At 51.3% G+C, this 18,808-nt stretch overlaps 1 protein-coding gene across 2 annotated transcripts; it reads left to right on the plus strand.

The window, feature by feature from the left end:
- Positions 1-1,620: 1,620 nt before the first annotated feature.
- On the plus strand, positions 1,621-16,462 carry MFSD2B (MFSD2 lysolipid transporter B, sphingolipid). Of its 2 annotated transcripts, none has more exons than XM_078444929.2 (14): positions 1,621-4,227; positions 7,140-7,265; positions 8,398-8,522; positions 8,939-9,117; positions 9,408-9,486; positions 9,569-9,699; positions 11,860-11,950; positions 12,064-12,185; positions 12,621-12,704; positions 13,014-13,094; positions 13,329-13,438; positions 13,820-13,963; positions 14,372-14,545; positions 15,662-16,462. In XM_078444929.2, the coding sequence occupies exons 2-14, from the start codon at positions 7,183-7,185 to the stop codon at positions 15,684-15,686; spliced, it is 1,428 nt and encodes a 475-aa protein (XP_078301055.1). In that variant the 5' UTR covers positions 1,621-4,227; positions 7,140-7,182; the 3' UTR covers positions 15,687-16,462. The 2 variants fall into 2 exon arrangements, with proteins under 2 accessions (XP_078301055.1, XP_060505768.1); XM_060649785.3 differs by having other exon boundaries at positions 8,994-9,117; positions 15,662-16,460.
- The last annotated feature ends 2,346 nt before the right edge of the window (positions 16,463-18,808 follow it).

Below are 18,808 nucleotides of genomic sequence, written 5' to 3' on the forward strand. Positions count from 1 at the left end.
CAAAAGGGAAATACACACATAGCTAGGTGACCTGGTTTATAAGATATGCCTTCTGTTTGAGGTCCATAGTAAGAGTGCTTGCTTTTCTGGCTCCCAGCCTTACAAATGGTAGAGGCCTGTCCTTTTATTAGGAAGAGAGAGAGAGAGCAAAGGAGAGCCTTTTGCTTTTGTCATTTACTCTCAGAAATGAACAGATATATAATAGAAAATACTGTCAGTGATGTTTACAGCTCTGTTAGAGCTCTCTCTCTCTCTCTTCAGTGAAACAAAAATAGTGGCGTTTTGACAAAAAATGAAAGGATGGTAAAAATTAGCGAACTGTTTCAAATATAAAATGATTGTTAGTGTATTTTTCAGCCTCTAAGAAAATGTTTCCCTAGACCTATCATGAAGCATTTTATAATTTGATATGCATAATTCTAGTCAATATGCGATTCTGCATTTTTTTCTATAAAGGGGCTTCTTGTTGGAAATATTTTTCTTGTACCTATAGAAAAGCCTCCTTTGTGGATTTTCCAGTTTATAATTATTTATCCACAAGATACATAGGGGGCTTTCTTGTGTGTACATGTAGAATACACCCCAGTGACAAGTTCCTACAAAGACCCATCATCAGCAGTAACCTTCATTTTTTAACTGTGAAAACTTTCATTAATGTGAATAATATTCTCAGAGGTTTTCTAAAATGAGAATCATCTGATAAAGCTGTCTACCTTAAAGTTTAAAATTGTAAAGTTGTTAATTAAATATGTAGAATACACAAAACATACTTTAGAAAATATAGACTGAATTTGGTTTGGCAAGGGAAGGCAGACTTGAAAATCATCAAACACTTTGGGTGTAGGACACAATTTGACCTGTGTAGTTGCTTCAGAACTCGTAATCAGTTTCTTGAGAATCATTGTTAAGGCTGATACATAGAAGTACATTTCTAGTTTTACGGATTCTAATTTAATGGTTAAATTATTATGCGTTACGCAGGCTACAAAACTGGTCTTATTTATTTTATATACTTTTCTCATTCAGAATACTTTTTTCATTGTGTTTGTGTTAAAATATAGTATGTTTGCATCTATTTCAGTGCCTTATTTTAAAAGCAATCTTTTGCTAATGGTTAAAGAACTGTTGTCTTTAGAATGAAATAATTCATTAAAAGGATCTGTGAAATAATCTACATTTGTCTCATAAAATAGTTACATCTGGATGCATTTGTTATTTTTATCTGGCAAAGACCTTCAGTTTGAGAATGAACGTTTATTAGGTGCCTTCTGTTTGTCAGGTACTTTAATCAGTGTTACTTTCATTCAATACTGAAAAGTGTTAAGATATGGTAGTTTTAATACTCAGAGGTAGATGTTTTAAAAACCATTTGTGTCCTGAGTTGAACTAGCATGAAAACTCCTTGGTAGAGTTTACTTCTTTGTTCTTTCTCTAAGTACAAACCATTTAATTAAAAAATTGCTCATCACACTAAATCTTCAAATAGAAGTGGCTAATTGAGTAGACTAATATTTGGCTCTTTGTCATTTATTTTAAATATTTTTTCACAGGTAATTCATACTCATTGTGGAAAATTAGAAAATGCAGATATGCTGAAATGATCTGTAAATCACCTATTTCACCTTTCAAACATAACCTCTAATAACATTTTGGTGTTCATCCTTTCAGATATTTTTAAGTGACTCAGTGTTTAGTTTTATTTAATTAAAAGGCAGGCTTCTTGGTTATTGTAATCCTGCTGTTTTATCTCTTGAAGTCTAACATATTTGTCTTTAAAAATTTATATTAGGAACAATAGCTGTTAGGGACAAATGCCTTGTATTTTAATTATATTTCTGGGTAAAAAAAAAAAAAAGATGCAGGGCATTTTTTTTTTAACTTTTCTCTCAAAATTAAAACTGTGGTAGTATGTGCTGCAGAGTACAAATATTGGGAATGAAGTGTTCCCAGGCCTAAAAATGCAAATAAAATGTATGTAAAGGTAGATTATTCAAAGAAATTTCAGCTTGAGTTTTAGTTTCCAAAGAATTAAATATTTAGCACATGTATCATCTAATTCTCCTTCCACTGTTGATAAGGCTGCAATCAAGGAAACAGAAGGTACCCATTTTGTAGGTTAAAGAATTGAGGCATATTTTGCAGTATAAGGAAATAATCACTACTTTTGTACACCTGAAACTAGTATACTGTTCTGTGTCAGTTACACCTCAAAAAGAATTGAGGCATTGGAAATGGAATGGCTTGCTTTAGACCGGATGGTGCATACTTTAGGATTGTATTTAGCCATGACAGAAAATCTAAACTCATAGTAGCTTCAAAATAAAATGTTACTCATTTCCATGCAAAATTTGGATGGAAGCAATTCAGGGCTGGTAGAAGCATTTCATGAAAGGTCAGACTCGTGTTGCTTGTCTCCACATACCATCACTGACCTCCATGTCTCAAGATGACTGTCCTAGCACCAGTCACCACATTTGCATTTCATCCAGTGGGAAGAAGCACACACCTTTCCCTTTAAAAACAAAAGCAAAACAAACAAACAAGATAGCTTTATTGGGACGTAATCTACCTTACCATTAGCCCAATTGTACAATTCGGTGGCTTTTAGTATAACCACAGGATCACTACAATCTGATTTCAGAGTGTTTTCATTCTGTCTAGTGTTTTCATTCTAGAAGAAACCCTGTACTCACTGCCCTCAGTTCTACACTCTGTTGATGCACCTATTCTGGACATTTTGTATACATGGAATCATACAGTATATGGTTTTCGTATCTTTTCACTTAATGTTTCCAAGGTTCATCCATGTCCTTTTTATTGTGGAATAACAAATAGTCCACTGTATGGATACACCTACCACATTTTATTTATCCATCAGTTAAGGGACATTTGGGTTTTCACTTTTTGGTTATTTTAAATCTTGATATGAATATTTGTGTTCAAATTTTTGTGTGAGCATGTTTTTTTCTAGGGTATATACTTGGGAAGAATTGCTGGGGCATATGCTAATTCCACGTTTAACTTTTTGAAGAATTGCCAACATTTTCTATAGCACCTGCACCAGTTTACATGCCAACAAGCAATGTGTGATTTCTCCACGTCCTCCCCAGTGCTGTTATTGTTGGTCTTTGTATTCCTAGCCATCCAGTGCTGTGGGATCTTGTAGTTTTGGTTTTCCCTAATGACATAAGCATCTTTTCATGTGCTTATTTTTTCTCTATTGAAAAGTACCTCTTGAAATCTTTTGCCCGTTTTTAAGTGTTTTATTGTTAAGTTGTAAGTGTTCTTTATATATTCCAGTACCAGCCCTTATGATGTGGGGATATTTCTCCCATTCAGAGGGTTGTCTTTTCACTCGTTGGATTGTTTGCAGCACAGTTGTTCATCTAGATATGGTCCAGCTTGTGGTGTCCTAAGAAACAGCTGTCTAACCCAAGGTTGTGTAGATTTGCTCCTGTTTTCTTCGAGGTGGTGTATACTTTTACCTTTATGCTTACGTCCGTGGTGCATTTTTACTGACTTCACACACTGAAGTCTGAAGTCAGTGTGTGATGTGACCCCTTCTCTCGTAAGGACTTTTCTGGAACGCTGCTCTCCAGCCATCCACCGGCCAGAACTTAGCTACATGGCTATACTATGCCATCTGTGTGAGGCTGGACAGCGTGTGTTTCAGGCATCTTGTATTAAACTTGACCGGTTGGAAGCCTCTCGGCCACAATCTTAGTCTAAACAAGTCCATTCTATAGCTTCGTTTTCCAAATAAATTGATCTGGCGACTTTCACCGCCAGGATTTAGCAGGGGTGTAGCGCGAACCGCCGCTGGCTGTCCGTCTCTCCCTCTCCCTCTCTCTCTCTCTCCCTCCCCCCGGGACCTTCCCCGAGGAGAGCGGTCCCCAGGGACTTCCCGGCCGCCCCTCCACCCCACCCCCGCTCCCGCTGCGAATTTGGGCTCAAGGCACTTCGCCTTTGTGGAAACGAAACAGCACTTCGCGGCTTCCCGCCGCCCCGCGCGCCGCCCGCCCCTCGCCGCGCCGCGCCCACTCGGCCCCGGGGCCGCCCTCGCCGCGGGGCCCGGAGCGCCGGCCGGCCGATAACGCCGCAGGGCAGCGGCCGCGGGCGGAGCTGCCGCGCGCCATGGCCTCGTCTCCCGGAGCGCCCCGGGACCCGGCCGTCCAGGCGCCGCCGCCGCCGCCGCCGCCGGAAGCGCGCACCTCGGAGCGCGGCTCGGTGAGCGCGGGGCGAGGGCGAGTGGGGAGCTGGGGCTGCGCGAGGGAGGCGGAGGGAAGGGGCGCGGGGCCCCGGCCCGGGGCTCCAGATTTCCGACCCCCACCTCCCACCCCCTTGGTGGACTCGGACCGCTGAGAGCCGAGAGGCCAGATGCTCGCGAGTCCTGGACAAGTGAAGTAACCCGCTGGGTGCGTCTTAGCCAGGCTGGCGGGACCAGGGCGGGTCTCTGGGCTCCCGATTCCCAATCTAGGGCTGTTGTCCACCACACCCCGGGTCTTCCCAGGGCGCCCCTGTACCCCGGGCAGGTGGGACTTTCAGGTGTGTGTGCGGGGCTGCCCCTCACCCCAGGCTCCTGGCACAGCGTGCAGGCTCAGCCAGCCTCTCAAAACCTGGCACCAGGCTCTCTTGGGCCCTCGCCCCCCAGAGATGACTTCCTGGCAGCCGGCTTCCCAGTGAGGGTGGAGGGCAGGTGGGAAGGCAGGGGTGTCCTCGTCTTTCCTCATCTCCTGCGTGTTCGGGGCGGGGCGCCTGCCCGGCCGGGTTGGAGAGGGGTTAGGACCTCCGAGCTTGCCGCTGGACGCACAGGTCCGTTGCTTGCTCCGCGCGCAGTGGTCCGTCGTGGCGCCGCTGCACCTGGTTTCCCTTTGTTGCCTCAGTTCTTCCTCTCAGACGCCTCAGAGCAAAGGATTTGTGGCCCCTAAGAAAGAAAGTGAGATAAGGAGGCCCCCTGGAGACCCTCATTTCCCAGGGAAGTTCGGGGTGAGATTAATGGCAAGAGGGAAAACTGAAGTGCCAGGCTTACATTCTCCTAACAACCCTCCGAGGTGTATTTTTTACCCCGTTTTACACATGAGGAAGTGAAGCCCAGCCACGTTTCAGTACCTTGCCCTAGAAGTGGCAGACAGAATTTGAATCCAAGTTAGTCTAGCACCAAAACCGGTGCTCCGTTAACTGTGAAAGGCTTGTGATTTAAGTGGGTGAAACTGTCATCCTCAAGGTTCCAAGAGAGTTTCAGCTGGAATTTCTCTTTCCAGTGACTTCTATGTGACAGAAGCTTGCTAGGAGTGTTTAGGGGGAAACGAGTCCCATGGGGTGAAGTGGGGCTATCAAGTTGGATTCTGCCTGTTAATAAAATTTTCTGGAAGTTGAAATAATGTTCACACCAATGTCAGAAAAGGACATCACATTTTGCCCTGTGTGTGGTTCTCTTCTGAGAACAGGAAGAGTGTGCAAAGGATATGATAAACCCTTATCTAGCAAGAACTTCCCTTCAGAAGGGCCCATTTGGGGTGTCCCGCAAGATACTAAAATGGGTAAAGTCATAGTCCCCTCCACTCCCCCTTATGTCCCTGAGCAAAGGATGAAAAGGAAGGATTCCCAGCATCTTTTGGAGAAACAGCCTTTTACATAGTGTCTTCATGGCATTTATTTCTTCAGCATATCTATACTGAGCATATGCCAAATATTGCTCTAGGTACTGGGGACATGGTAGTGAATAAAAAATTATAGTGCATGCTCTCAGAGTTTATATTCTTGTGGGGAGAGGCAGGAAATAAATGAGAACATATCAGATAGTATAATTGAGAGAGAGAGACATGGGTAGTCAGGGAAGGCTTCTCTGAGATGACATTCAGGCTTAGACTTGAATGGCAAGGAGTCAGCTCTGCAAAAACTCGGAGGAAAAGCCTTGTGGACAGAAGCAACAGGAAGTGCAAAGGCCCTGAGGCAGCAATGGGCATGGTCATTTTGAAGAATAGCAAGGAAGCCACCATGGTTGAGGAGAGCTGTTGAAGTGAGGTGGGAATGGGGGGGAGGGGCTGACTGTGGATTCCTGTAGGCCCCATGGGAAGGATGCGGAATTTTATTCAAACTGCAATGGCAAGCTGTTGGAGGGTTTTAAGCAGAGATGAGACACGATCAAATTTATGTTACACGGCTGGATAGGGAGTGGACAGTAGGGAACGAGAGCAGAAACAGGGAAGCCATTTAGGAGGCCACTGATCGATTTGGTGGGGGGATTGGGAAAGAGAAATCAAGGGCTCCTAGGTTTGTGGCTTGATCTGCTGAGTGGACATGGAGGCCGTTTAATGCAATGGGGACAATAGGGTTAGGAGTTGGGTTGGACAATGGGTGGAAATCAGGAGTTGTGTTTTGACCATGCTTAGCTGAAATGCCGGGTAGGCAACCATGTGGGGCTGAGTAGGCAGTCGAATATTCCAGTCTGGAGTTCACTGGATAGCTTAAGGCTTGTGAGATACGCACACATTTGGAGTCATAAACAATACTTTATCTCAGTGATGGGCTGGGAAACAGTCTCCCCAGGAAAATAAAGAAAGCACCTCTGATATGTAGTGTTTGCTGATATCTGCGGTATAAATTCGCCACGGCTGATTTCAGGCTGCCAGTGGTTCAGCGCTGGCAGAAATCCTGAACATTAAACTCCGCTCCTGGAGCAAATAACACTCGGCTTCGTTTGTGCATCAAAACAACTCTTGAAGTTGGCAGGAATGTTCCATTTGACAGACGAGGCTTAGATTCAGTGATCTATTCAAGGTCACACAGGGAGTTGGTGGCAAAGTTGGGGGCCTCCTGACCCCCCCAGTTCCCTCTGGCTTGCTGACTCAAAGTAAAACAGACTGTAGCAGTAAGCACGGAGAGGGAAGTGTAAGGAAGAACTTCCACTGTGGAATCTTTGAGAGGTCATGGTTTAGGACTTTTTTTTCCTCCTCTTTGCCTCACTTCCTTTTAAGATGATTTAGGGCAAATCAGGACTGAGAGGTTACTGGAAAAGCCCTCCAGACATAGGGACCTCAGGATGCTTATGGGGGTCAGGAGGGTGTGGGGAACTGTGTGTGTGTGTGCGCACGCATGCGCGTGCAGGTGGGGGGCTTAGCTCCTGCGTCTCTCCCCAGGACAGCAGAGCTGGTCACCTCTCATTCTGTACCAAGGTGTGCTATGGCATTGGTGGGATCCCCAACCAGGTGGCCTCCAGCGCCACTGCCTTTTACCTGCAACTCTTCCTGCTTGATGTGGCACAGGTGAGTGTGGACAGCAGCACAGGGCCCCCCATCTTCCTTGGTACCCACTTCTTCCACCCCTACCTGTACTTCACTTGGCAGATGGCACTGCTGTCCCCAACCTGACAGGAAGCCAAGTGCCTTTGAGGGCAACCTCCTCAAGGATGTTTACTGCGGGCTTTTTGTAGTGAAAAATCGGGAAACAATATGAATGCCCAACAATACAGAAGTAGTTGTATAATAAGTTGTGCAATATCCACATAATGGACTATTCTGTAGCCATTCAAAAGAATGAGCTAGATCCATACCAGTTGACTTGGAGGGATTTCCGCAATGACCCTCAAGTGAGAGAAGTTACTTTGAGAGAACAGGATACAAATTGATCCCATTTTACCAAAACAAAGACACGCCCCATGTATGTAGGTACATGAGTATGTGTATGTGACTATATATGGTTAAAATACAAGTATGGAGAAAATAAATTACAGAAGGATATCTATAGGCTGTTAATGTTGGCTATAGGAGGGAATGGTGGATGGAGGACAGAGGGGAAGCAGAAAAAAGATTTCTAATATAGTACCTATGATTTTTTTTTAATGACACTGATACGATCTCATTTAGGTAAAATTATAAATTCTGAATGCACATGAATAAATGCCTGAAAAGGTGATCACCAAAATGCTCTGGCAGTTGTCTCAGGATGGGGGGATTTCAGATGAGCTTTGCTCGTATTTTTCTGTACTGTTTGAATGTTTTTATAACGAGTGTGTCATTTATGTAATCAGAAAAACGAATAAAACATTTACATTGTGAAACAAAAAGCCTACCTCTGTCACCCTTCTTGCACTGAGCCACCTCGGATGAGGGCCCCCAAGCCTCCTCCAGAAGTGGCTGGTCATGAGTGATAACGGGAATGTGCCAGTGTGTGCCTGTCAGCTCCTCCCCTGGCCCCTCTCTTCACTAGTGCAGGCGTGCCCTTAGAGCCTTCTGGATTTGTGTCCCTGGAAAGAGACCAAATAGACCTTCACACCACAGTTCTGCCCCCTGCCAGGTTGCCAGCACTTTCTCCTGGCAGGTGGGCAGGCCCAGACACCCCTCTCTGACGCTGCGGGGCCTTGGCTATCCCCCCCACCCCCCGACCTGTGCTTTTCAGATCCCTGCTGCCCAGGTGTCACTTGTCCTGTTTGGAGGAAAGGTGTCTGGGGCAGCTGCTGACCCTGTGGCTGGGTTCTTCATCAACAGAAGTAGGAGGACAGGGTCTGGACGACTCATGCCCTGGTGAGCGGCCCCACAGCCCCACAGATCCTGGCTCCCAGCCCCCGTGGAAAGCCAGTGGATGGTTAGAGGACAGGACAGTAATAGGTGCTGGTACCCAAGTAGGTCAGGTTGAGCCATGCAGGAGTTCAGAGATATTCCTAGGGGCCTTCCCTCACCAGGTGGCGCAGGGCTGGACAAAGCCTCCAAGGCTTCCAGGCCAGATCTAGGGGTCTACTTGTGGCCAGCGTGGGCTGGAGGCCTTGGAAGGCCTGGATACAGAGAATGGGCAAGTGGAGGCCCCAAGTGCCCAGAGTTCTGCAGTGAATGGCCCCACACTGCAGGCTACCGCCACCTCCCCCCGACCACCCTGAGAGCCCCAGCCCGGGGCTCCTCTTGGGGACGGAGGATTTCTGCCCAGAGGGGTTTGGTTGTTCCAGGTTTGCCCTTAGAGTCGCCCTGTCCTGGTGCCCTACCTCGGCTGTGCTTCCACAGGGTGCTGGGCTGTACGCCCTTCATCACGACGGCCTACTTCCTCCTGTGGTTCCTGCCCCCCTTCACCAGCTTGCGGGGCCTCTGGTACACCACCTTCTACTCCCTGTTCCAGGCCCTGGCCACGGTAAGCAAGTGGCTCCCCTGCCCGGGGCCTGGACTCCGGGAACCCCAGAGAGGGCCATTGGCCACTGTGAAGTCTGTGTGGAGGGGAGAGGGTAGGTGTCCTGGAGGGCCCCACTGCTGGCACCTGCTCACCCTTCCGGCCCTACGCCCCTTCCTCTGGGCTACAGGGGATCAGCCTGGCAGTGCCAGCCTGCTGCAGGGGCCGGCTTGGGCCTGGGGGCTGTGGTCCCGGGCCCCCAGAGGCTGCGTCTGGGCCGCGGGGGCCAGCCTGAGCCCGGCCTGGGCGCCCAGTTCTTCCAGGTGCCCTACGCGGCGCTCACCATGCTCCTGACCCCCTGCCCGAGGGAGCGGGACTCGGCCACCGCGTACCGTGAGTGCGGGCGTGGGATCGGGCGGGAGGCCGCCGCCCCCGGGCCCGCCAGCGCCGGTCACCTGGCGCCGCTCTGCCTCAGGGATGACCATGGAGATGGCGGGGACGTTGATAGGGGCCGCCGTCCACGGCCTCATCGTGTCGGGCGCCCACGGGCCGCACAGGTGCGAGGACGCCGCGCTCCCCGGACCGGTCGCCGTCTCTCCCGACGCGGTGAGTGCCCACGCCACCCTGTCCTCGCTCGCTTCTCGCTCCCTCCCGCTCCTCCGGCGGGACTCGGCGTCCTGCCTCCCTCTAAAGCAGACCAGCAAGACGGGAGAGGGGTGGAGAGGGACCACAGGCAGGGAGGGGCAGGGGAGAGGGTCTGACGTCCCTGCAGAGCTTGGGAGGAAGCGTCTCCTGTGGCCTGTCCCACTCAGCCCTGACTAGGTGGCCCCCACCCCCAGCCTCACCCCCGGTTTGCAAGGACAAGGGAGACCTGGGAGCAGTCCCCCTTCCTCTCCCTGCAAACCAGATCTCTCTTCAGCAACTAAGGGACATGCATCTATTTTATCCATCAAGTTCAGCGACTTTTCCCTTGAGCAAGTGATACCATTATCCAGCGGAACCCCAGGAGCCATCATTTAGTCCTCTCTCTTCAATCGTTACCCCCGCTCCAGCCCATTACCAACTCCTCTCCGTGTTTTAGGCCGCAGATCTGGAATCAGGTCATGACCTTGCATCCCCAACTGCTCCAGCCTGGCCCACACACCAACATCTCCCCGGTCACCCCAGTATTGCAACAGCTTCCCACACGGGCACCCCAGCTTCCAGCCCTTCCCCCAGCACAGTCAGGTGGCCATTGTAAAGGAGTTCCAGCATGGGTGGCCCTCACCTTCAGGTCCTGGCTCAGGTTGCTCCTCCCCGGGTTTGCTTTTCTCTGCGTCTTTCTTGTTTGCCAGCTCGTTTAATAAATATGTCAGACTTACAAAAAAAAAATTATACAGCTCTGGTTCTCAAAGTGCGGTCCCTGGACAGCAGCAGCAGCAGCAGCACCTGGAAACTTGTTAGAAAGGCAAATCTTGGACCCCACCCCGATTTACAAATTTTGGGAGGAGGCCAGCAGTCCATATTTGAACAAGCCCTCCAGGGGATTCTGCCCCCCACCCGGGCTTGAGAATCAATGGGAGGAGAATAGTAGCACATCTTGGCCCAGCGCCCACTGAAGAGACATGACAATGAAGTCCCTTGTTTCCATCCCCAGACCCATCTGCAGGGCCAGCTACGAAATTTGCCTTTTACAGTGCAAAATGAAAACACGGGGCTCCAGAGACAGCAGGGAAGTCAGTCTGTCCTTCCCACGGCCCACCGCCCTAACTGAGGGATTGTTTGGGTCCAGGTGCATGAGGGGCCCCACCAAGTTGCCCTCAGGCCCATCATGACGCTGCCAGCTGAGGGTCAGAGGTGGTGGCCTTGCCCCTCCCAGACTGACTCCACCCACATGCATGTTCACCCCCCACTCAGGCCTCCACAGGCCCCCTCCCCAAAGGTACCAGGTCACTCTCTGGGTGCGGATGACAGGGGCCTTGGGTTGGCCTGGCCTAAAGTGCAAAGGAATGGGAAGCAGGAGGCTGAGACCCCACCCCCAGGAGGTGGAGCCTCCTGTGAGCCAAAGCACAAAGCTTCAGGTAGGTCACGTCCCGCTGTACCGTCCCATCAGACTTCACTCACAAAACACGAATTCATAGATAAAATGATCAAGCATTTCAAGACGGTGACAGCAGAGCATTAACGCCTACCCCAGCACCATCCTGAATGTGGGGTCCTGTGCAACCGTGCTGAGCCCACCCAAGCCTGCCTCCTTCTTTCTTCCCTTCCCCAGAGGCGACCTTTTCCTGTAGCAGGTGACTGTTGCTCCTGTGCATGTCTACATATATTTTATTACTTGTATATCTTCCCCTGGGTGACAGGGAGCACCGTTTCTGTTGTTGACATTTGTCTGTGTCATTGTGAGTCACACTATATTGTAACTGTTGGCTCATGAGTCTGTCTTCCACACTCGAAGCAGGAGTCACTTATTCACCACTGTAACCTCAGGGTCTAGCTTGCAGAAGTCCCAGCAATAAATCTGTGCCTTAAAAAATGAGAGAGAAGGAGAGAGGAAGGGCTCAGACCCTTGGTGGCATGGATGCCCTCCTATTCATGCAGGAGCCACAGGGGCAGCAGAAGGACCATTCTGGGCCCTGAGATCTCCATCTCCTGCTGTGGTGATTGGGAGGAGGGGCACCCAGCATCCTTGGGCTTGGGCTGAGGGTCCCTCTGCCCCCATCGGGGTGTCCCCTCTTCCGTAGGTGGGAGACATCACCTCCACCCCAGTTCTGTCCTGTCCCATAGACTCGTCTCTACTCCATTGCCTCCGCTGTGGTTGCTGTGACCTACCCTGTGTGCAGTAGTTTGCTCTGCCTAGGGGTGAAGGAGCGACCAGGTAAGGGAGTGCAGTCAGAGTGTGGGAAGCAGAAGCAGGGACAGGACTCCTCTGGGGCGTGGGTTTTGGTTTTGAACTCTGCCAAGCCCAAGTGTCACTTTCCTGTGTCACAGGCTCCTCCGTCCCAGCCTCAGGCCCAGGCCCGAGCTTCCTGGCTGGGCTGGTGCTCACTGTCCGGCACCCACCTTACCTGAAGCTGGTCATCTCCTTCCTGTTCATCTCAGCAGCCATTCAGGTACCTCTGGCCTTGGCCCTAGCCATACTGCCCTGTGTATGTTCGGCTTCGGTCTCCCGGCTCCACCAACCAGAGTTGGGCTTTAATAGGGAGAAATGGTGGCTGGCACGGGGCCTAGGGAGTTTGGTGCACGGAGGAGAGAGACCTGGACAGAGCTTGTGGGGCTGGGAGGGTCAGGGCCCCGATGCTAGGAACCTGACAGAATCTGCGTGGTGAGGTCCACTAGCCAGGCAAGAGTGAGGAGGGACTAGAAATGGTTATTCATCCCTGTGTCAGGGCTAAGTGTCCTCTGTGGGGGAGGGGATTGCATGATGGCAGCAGCAACCCGTATTCGAGGTCCCAAAAAAGAGGCCAGACTTGAGACCTAGGCCTTGCCCTTGACTTCTGAGTTCCTGCCATTCCCTATGCAAGCCTACTTCCTGTTGGTCTCCTCAGGTGGAGCAGAGCTACCTGGTCCTGTTCTGTACACATGCCTCCCGGCTACATGACCATGTCCAGGGTGTGGTGCTAACCATCCTGGTGAGTGGTCCTGAGGTGGCAGAGGCAAGGTCAGTCAGGGGCCTAGGTTGGGGAACTATGTGGTCCTTGACAAGACATGGCATAGCCGGAATTCTGGTCAACATTTTGGACTCTGCTGTGATCTTAGTCATCTGCGCTCCAGCGGAGGGTAGGATTGGGTCCGGGGTCATAAAGTTCATAGCCACTGGTTCCAATCTGGGGGCAAAGTGGAGTTCGAGCATCCCACCTAAAAGCCAGGGCTTCTGGAACCTGGGTGGGTAAAGACATTGGCAGCACGGCCCGGACTGGGATGATTCTGTCTGTTCACAGGTCTCAGCTGTGCTGAGCACGCCACTGTGGGAGTGGGTTCTACAGCGATTTGGGAAGAAGACATCGGCCTTTGGGATCTGTGTGAGTGAGGCAGGAAGCAAGGGCCGAGGTGCCTTCAGGGAAGGTGGTGGGGTCAGGGAAGTGGCCTTGGGGCCTCGGCCTCCTGGGAGCTGGCAGGGCTGATGTGTATTTGTTTGTCTTCGATCCCTAGCAAAGGACCAGGTGCAGGGTCATTAGTAAAGACGGGTGAATGTGGGACTGAAAGAGCAAGTCCGGGGCAGGTGGAGGGATCAGCTAGTGTATCTATCTCCCCAGGTGATGGTGCCTTTTGCAATCCTGTTGGCTGCTGTGCCCACAGCACCTGTGGCATATGTGGTGGCCTTTGTATCTGGCATGAGCATTTCTGTGTCCTTGCTGCTACCCTGGTAGGCTGGGTGAGGGGGAGGGGTGGGAGCATCATGTCCTTCCTCATGGGTATGTCCTCTTTCACATCCACCTGTTGTCCCAGGCCCCCTGTGCCCAGCCTGTGCTGGGTAGGGCCCTCCCACCTGCAGGAGACGGAGGCCACCAGCTCAGTCGCTGGAGCTCTCCTGAAAGAGCACCAGACAGCAGGAACGGTGGGCAGCTGTGTTGGGGGAAGGGAGGAAATGCAAGCACACATATTGCCTGGCTCCCTGTGGGCCACTTCTGGTCCTGGGCAGCAGGAACCCAAGGATGGATCCGATTTGGTCTCTGTCCCCAGAAAGCTCTCATGTTGATGGCTACCAAGGGGACAAAAGGGGTAATTCTGCAGCCCCTTCCCCCAGGTCCATGCTTCCAGAGGTGGTGGATGACTTCCAGCTGCAGCACCAGCACGGCCCAGGCCTGGAGACCATCTTCTACTCATCCTATGTCTTCTTCTCCAAGCTTTCCGGCGCAGGCGCCCTGGGCATCTCCACTCTCAGTCTGGGGTGAGTCCCAGGGCTGGACTGTACTAGAGGCACAAAAGACTAACTCCCACTGGAGTGGGAGGAAGAGGGCAGAGTTCTCCACCCTAATAGGCCAGGGGACACCTATGAGTCAGGGACCCAAGCTCTGCTCTTTAGAGAGTGTAGGGGAGCCACCTGCCTCGGGTTGCCCTGTGCACATGACTGAGAGGGGCCTTTCTGGGGGCTGTACCCCACATTCTTAGTTTTGTCTGAGCTCCTCCCTGGCCAGCCCATCCTCTCAACTCTCCCTTCCGCCATGATCAGGCTGATCTGGCCAGGAAGTGAATCCAAATTTCAGGGTAGTGTGGGGGTGGGGTATCTGGGACCCCTCCTGCAGGGAGCCGGGCTCCATGAGATCTGAGCTGGATGCGTGGGATGCTGTGTCTCCAGGTTTGCGGGGTATGAGGCAGGAGCCTGCAAGCAGGCGGAGCAGGTGGTGGTGACCCTCAAGGTCCTCATCGGCGCCGTGCCCACCTGCATGATCCTCACCGGTCTGTGCATCCTCATGGTCAGCCCCACTCCAAAGGTGCCCAGCCAGAACTCCCGCCGGCTGAGCCTTCAGAGGTGGGCACCCCATGCACACGGGTACACACGGCAGGGAAGCACAAACATCCACTGGTGTGAGGTTGACCGGTCGGCAGGTGCCCCGAGACACGTACACGGTTGAGCACTCCTGCTTCTGCGGACTCTGCACTTAGCTTTGGTGATGCCATCTTCTCCTGGATTTTCTTCAGCTGCTTTGCTCATCCCTTCTCAGTCTCCCTCCCTCGATTACCTGTCAGAGGGTGGTGTGGAAGGGCTCCCTTCTCGGCCCCTGGCCCCCTCACCTCATCCACTTGCTTGATCTCAAGCACCTCTTGTGCCCGGTGACTCCTAAAGCTGCCCCTCCCCCCTGGACTTCCTTCAAGTTCCAGAACCACATGGTGGGTTCTGATTTGCACATCTCCTCCTGATGTCCCACCAGTGTGGAGTCAGTTTTGATGAGCCCTGAACTGCCGAACTCATCTTCTTCCCCCATTAGGCTCCTCCTCCTGTGATGGCACCATCCTCTAGCCTGGGAGCTGAAAGCTGGGTTGTCTTCTACTCTTTCCCCCACAGGTTGTGCTGAGCCACTCCCTGAGCCTTGTCCTTCCCACTTCCGAGCACTGATCCCTCCGCACAGGGATGAGATACCCACTGGCTGGCCTTCCCAGTGGACTGTGGGGGATCTGGACGGCTAGGGCTGTGTTTTATTCACTTCCGTGAACCAAGCCCAGCACAGAGGCCACGGCCAAGCTGGTGCTGCAGCGTCAACACGTCTGGCCCAGTGGCTTTCACGAGCACGTGGCCGCATTTTTGGAGATGCTCACACACTCAGAACTTTGAGCACGTGTGCATACAGAGGACTGTACAGGATTGGCAGGAAGTGGCATTGTCATCCGTCCCTCATTCTCAGTGTGGATGGCTCAGACTTGGGCCAAGTAACACTGAGATCACATGTCACACTCGGAGTGACATGCACATGGGGAATTGTTGGGGGGACTTGGGGAAACAAGGGCTGTAGCTTTTCCCAAGGGGCTGTGAAGGGGAGGAGTTGCTAGGACGGCAGGGACCTGCCACTTCCATCGGGCGTGGGGTCTATGGCAGGACAGAGTCCCCTTCCACCCTCATCTTTCTCTTTGGCCCCTTTTCCTTTTACAGGCGGACCAGCTACACCCTTGCTTGAAGTCTGAGCTTGCATGGGCTGGAACAGCAGGAGCCAGCATCTTCTGGGCTCGACGTTCCTTTCTTCTCTGCCCCTTAGCACACTTACTTCGAAGGTTACATGCGACCCATCTTTTCCCCTGGGATATGGAGTCTTCAGTGACATCTCCTGAAGGGACCAGCCTGGTCTCCAGTTCCCTCAGCTGTCATTTCTTGCCTGTTGACCACAGACCAGGTCAGATAGGCCTGTGCCCCTGACCACCCAGCTCCAGGTAACCTTGACCTGGAAAGCATCCCAATAGCAGCTATTCCTGGAAAAAGGAAGCCCACAACCTGCTCACCCGACAGGACAGACACACAGACCTCTTGTTCCTCCTGACACTCCGGTAGACATCGGAGAGAGAGGCTGACAGACATCGCACGAATGGGCAGAGTGGGGACAGATGGACATGCTGGGGATGTCACGAAGAGAGACACAGACAGATGCACTGAGGCCAACAGACCCCAGAGGGAGCACATGGGGACAGCGGTGGGGTGAGGAGACTGAGCAGGCCGCCGGAGGCGTTTCTCAAGCCTTTCCCTTTTGTTCAGATAACACTGTTTCTGGAAATGGACACAGACTGATATGGAGCCATCAAAGATCAATCATTTTTATGAACAAAAGTTCTTTTTGTGGAAATATTTTTTTGAAATGGTATCTTATAAAAAGCACAGGGACCACAGTTTTCTAAAGGCCATATCTTTGAGGAAGAAAGATCCACTGAGGTTTATTTTTTCAAAAAAAAAAAAAAAAATTAAAAGGTTTATCTTCTATTGATTCTGTAAAATATGACTGTGGCCAGCCCTCTCATCCCACCTCCTGGGAAACCACTGCCCAAGGAGGGAAGGGGGAGGGTGCCTGACGTCACTGCCCCTGGCTGTGTGTCCTCAGCCATATATCCCTGATTCTGCATTTCCTCAGGCCAGAGATGCCACCTGGGGCATGGGTTCCTCCTTTGCTTTGGAGGAGATAAAAAGTTGAGACTCTAGAGTAGTCAGGGTAGCAGGCCACAGTGGCTTGTGTGGGCTGGGGATGGGGGGGTGCTGCAGAGGTGTTGGGGAACCCATGGGGGTTCTGATGCCCCAGCAACTCCTTGAAAAGACCAGACACCTAAAGAGGTGACCAGGAGGTGCAGACTTGCCCCCTGCATTTCTCCCCAGCCCCCTGCTCTGTCCCCTCCATGGGGTCAGCTTTCCCAAGCCCACCGAGCAGGGGTAGGCCCCCTTCCACTTCCTCTTTAGAGCTTTGACTGCCTCTTAGGTTCCAGAGTCACCCCTAACACTGCCAGAGCTCAGACTCACATTCAGGGATGGTCTGCCCCTCAAAGCATGAAACGCCTTGCTTCTTCCACAAATGTTGTAGCCCGAGAAGGAACCTGACCTCAGAGTGAGAGTACACAGTGCGACCTGGTCTATATGATGCCTGAACTCTCTGCCCTTGCTTGTGACACTGACATGGGTAGGTGATCATTGAGGTCACAGGGCGTCAGGGAAAGAGCTGGGTTCAGCTTCTCTTCGTTGTCCATCTGCCTAAGGGGCTGCCAGGAAGCTCTGCTCACCCCTGGCTGCACACGGAGACACACACACACACACACACACACACAACCAGTTTCTCAACAATGGAAAATCACTGGCTGTGGGGAACAGTACCTGCTAAGACAGAAGGCAAGGTAAAGTTTCTCCCATGTTATCATGCCGTGCTTTGGAAAGATGGGCAATTCAGGCAGGATCAGAAGCTTGTGCCGAATTCTGTTACCTGTTTCCCAGGAGTGCAGCCTCAAGCAGAACTGTACTGTCCAAATACAGCTGCAGGGGGCCACCTCTGGGGTCAGGGGTTAGATGACCAAGGGCTGCCCAAAATGTATTATTCCATTTCTCCCCCACAGCAGTGCTACGAAGTGGGTACTATTATTCTCATTCTCAGGTGAGGAAACAGCTGAGATTAAGTAACTTGCCTAAGGTCAGTTGGTGGCAAAAATGGCCTTGAACCTAAGTGGGCCTGACTCTAAAGCTTGTGGAGACAGCCAGTGCTGGAAACAATTGTTGGAGGAACAGCTGATGCCCAGACTTTGGTACCAGGAGGACCTCTCCTCCTCTGAAACCAAATGCCAGCATCCCCACCTCAGACTCTAGGCTCAGATCCCACGGTATTATCTGTACTCATGGAGAATTATCATTCCTGACTCAACCCGTTATTCCTACTCTGGATCCTTTGACTCACATTTGCCCACAGGGCCTCCCCTCGTGTCCCTGTCCCTCTTCTGACACCCACCCTCAGAGCCAGTCCTCCTGTTTCAGAGGAAGAGGATGTCTGCTCGCCACTAAGGCCCAGCCCTGGGCCTATTGCTGACAAAGAGTAGGCATCTCACTCGCCCCTTCCCTTTCTGCTACCTTTTCCAAACCCACTTAAATCCAAGAGATCATGCCACTCACTTGCTCAAGACCCACAAGACCAGGGGGCTGCTCAAATGTCACTTCTGGGACGGAGAGACCTTTCCTGCGCTCCTGCTCTCCCCCAGTGACCGTTCCTGCATTCCAGCACTCTCTAAGCTCTCCCTGCTTTGCCTGTGCTTAGTAGACCTACCTCCATGTACAACTGTGTATTTATCAATTGCTTACTTATTGCTGGCCGCCCCCACTAAAATGTTAAATGTCACAAGGACAGGGACATTGGCTCTTCCTGCTAGATCCTCAGTGCCTGGAAGTAAATGATCAATATGCATAAATGTCTACTGAATGAACAAGTGAATGTTTATATCGGCTTTATCCTGAAACAGACAAAAATCACCTTTCCTCGTTCCCTTATCTTCCACCTGTCCAAACAATCTGCTTCGCTCTTCTCCCCCAGCCCCCCGCCACCGTAGTGTTGTTTCCTTGTCCCCACTTGCCATTCCCCCCTCAACTCCTTAAACCTGGCCTCTGCCTTCCTATGGAGACCATGCAGCTCAGCACGGTCAAAGGTCAACTCCAGCATCAGAGACAAGGAAATGGGGGTTCGTATTATTTACTTGTGTGACTCATCAACTTCTGTAACAAACCTGAGCCTGTTTCCTTTTTGAAAGGAATGTGTTCACCATTACCTCTGGATGGCCTTGAGGATTAAGT

The sequence above is a fragment of the Panthera onca genome, chromosome A3 (assembly GCF_046562875.1).
Source record: "Panthera onca isolate mPanOnc1 chromosome A3, mPanOnc1 haplotype 2, whole genome shotgun sequence".
In the NCBI taxonomy this organism is placed as follows: domain Eukaryota; kingdom Metazoa; phylum Chordata; class Mammalia; order Carnivora; family Felidae; genus Panthera; species Panthera onca.

Excerpts from the sequence above, each read along its gene's own strand:
- MFSD2B (XM_060649785.3), top strand. The coding sequence starts at position 4,135 with ATGGCCTCGTCTCCCGGAGCGCCCCGGGACCCGGCCGTCCAGGCGCCG. Across the intron at positions 4,228-7,139 it reads GCACCTCGGAGCGCGGCTCG|GACAGCAGAGCTGGTCACCT; the intron begins GTGAGCGCGGGG and ends GTCTCTCCCCAG. Across the intron at positions 8,523-8,993 it reads TCTGGACGACTCATGCCCTG|GGTGCTGGGCTGTACGCCCT; the intron begins GTGAGCGGCCCC and ends GTGCTTCCACAG.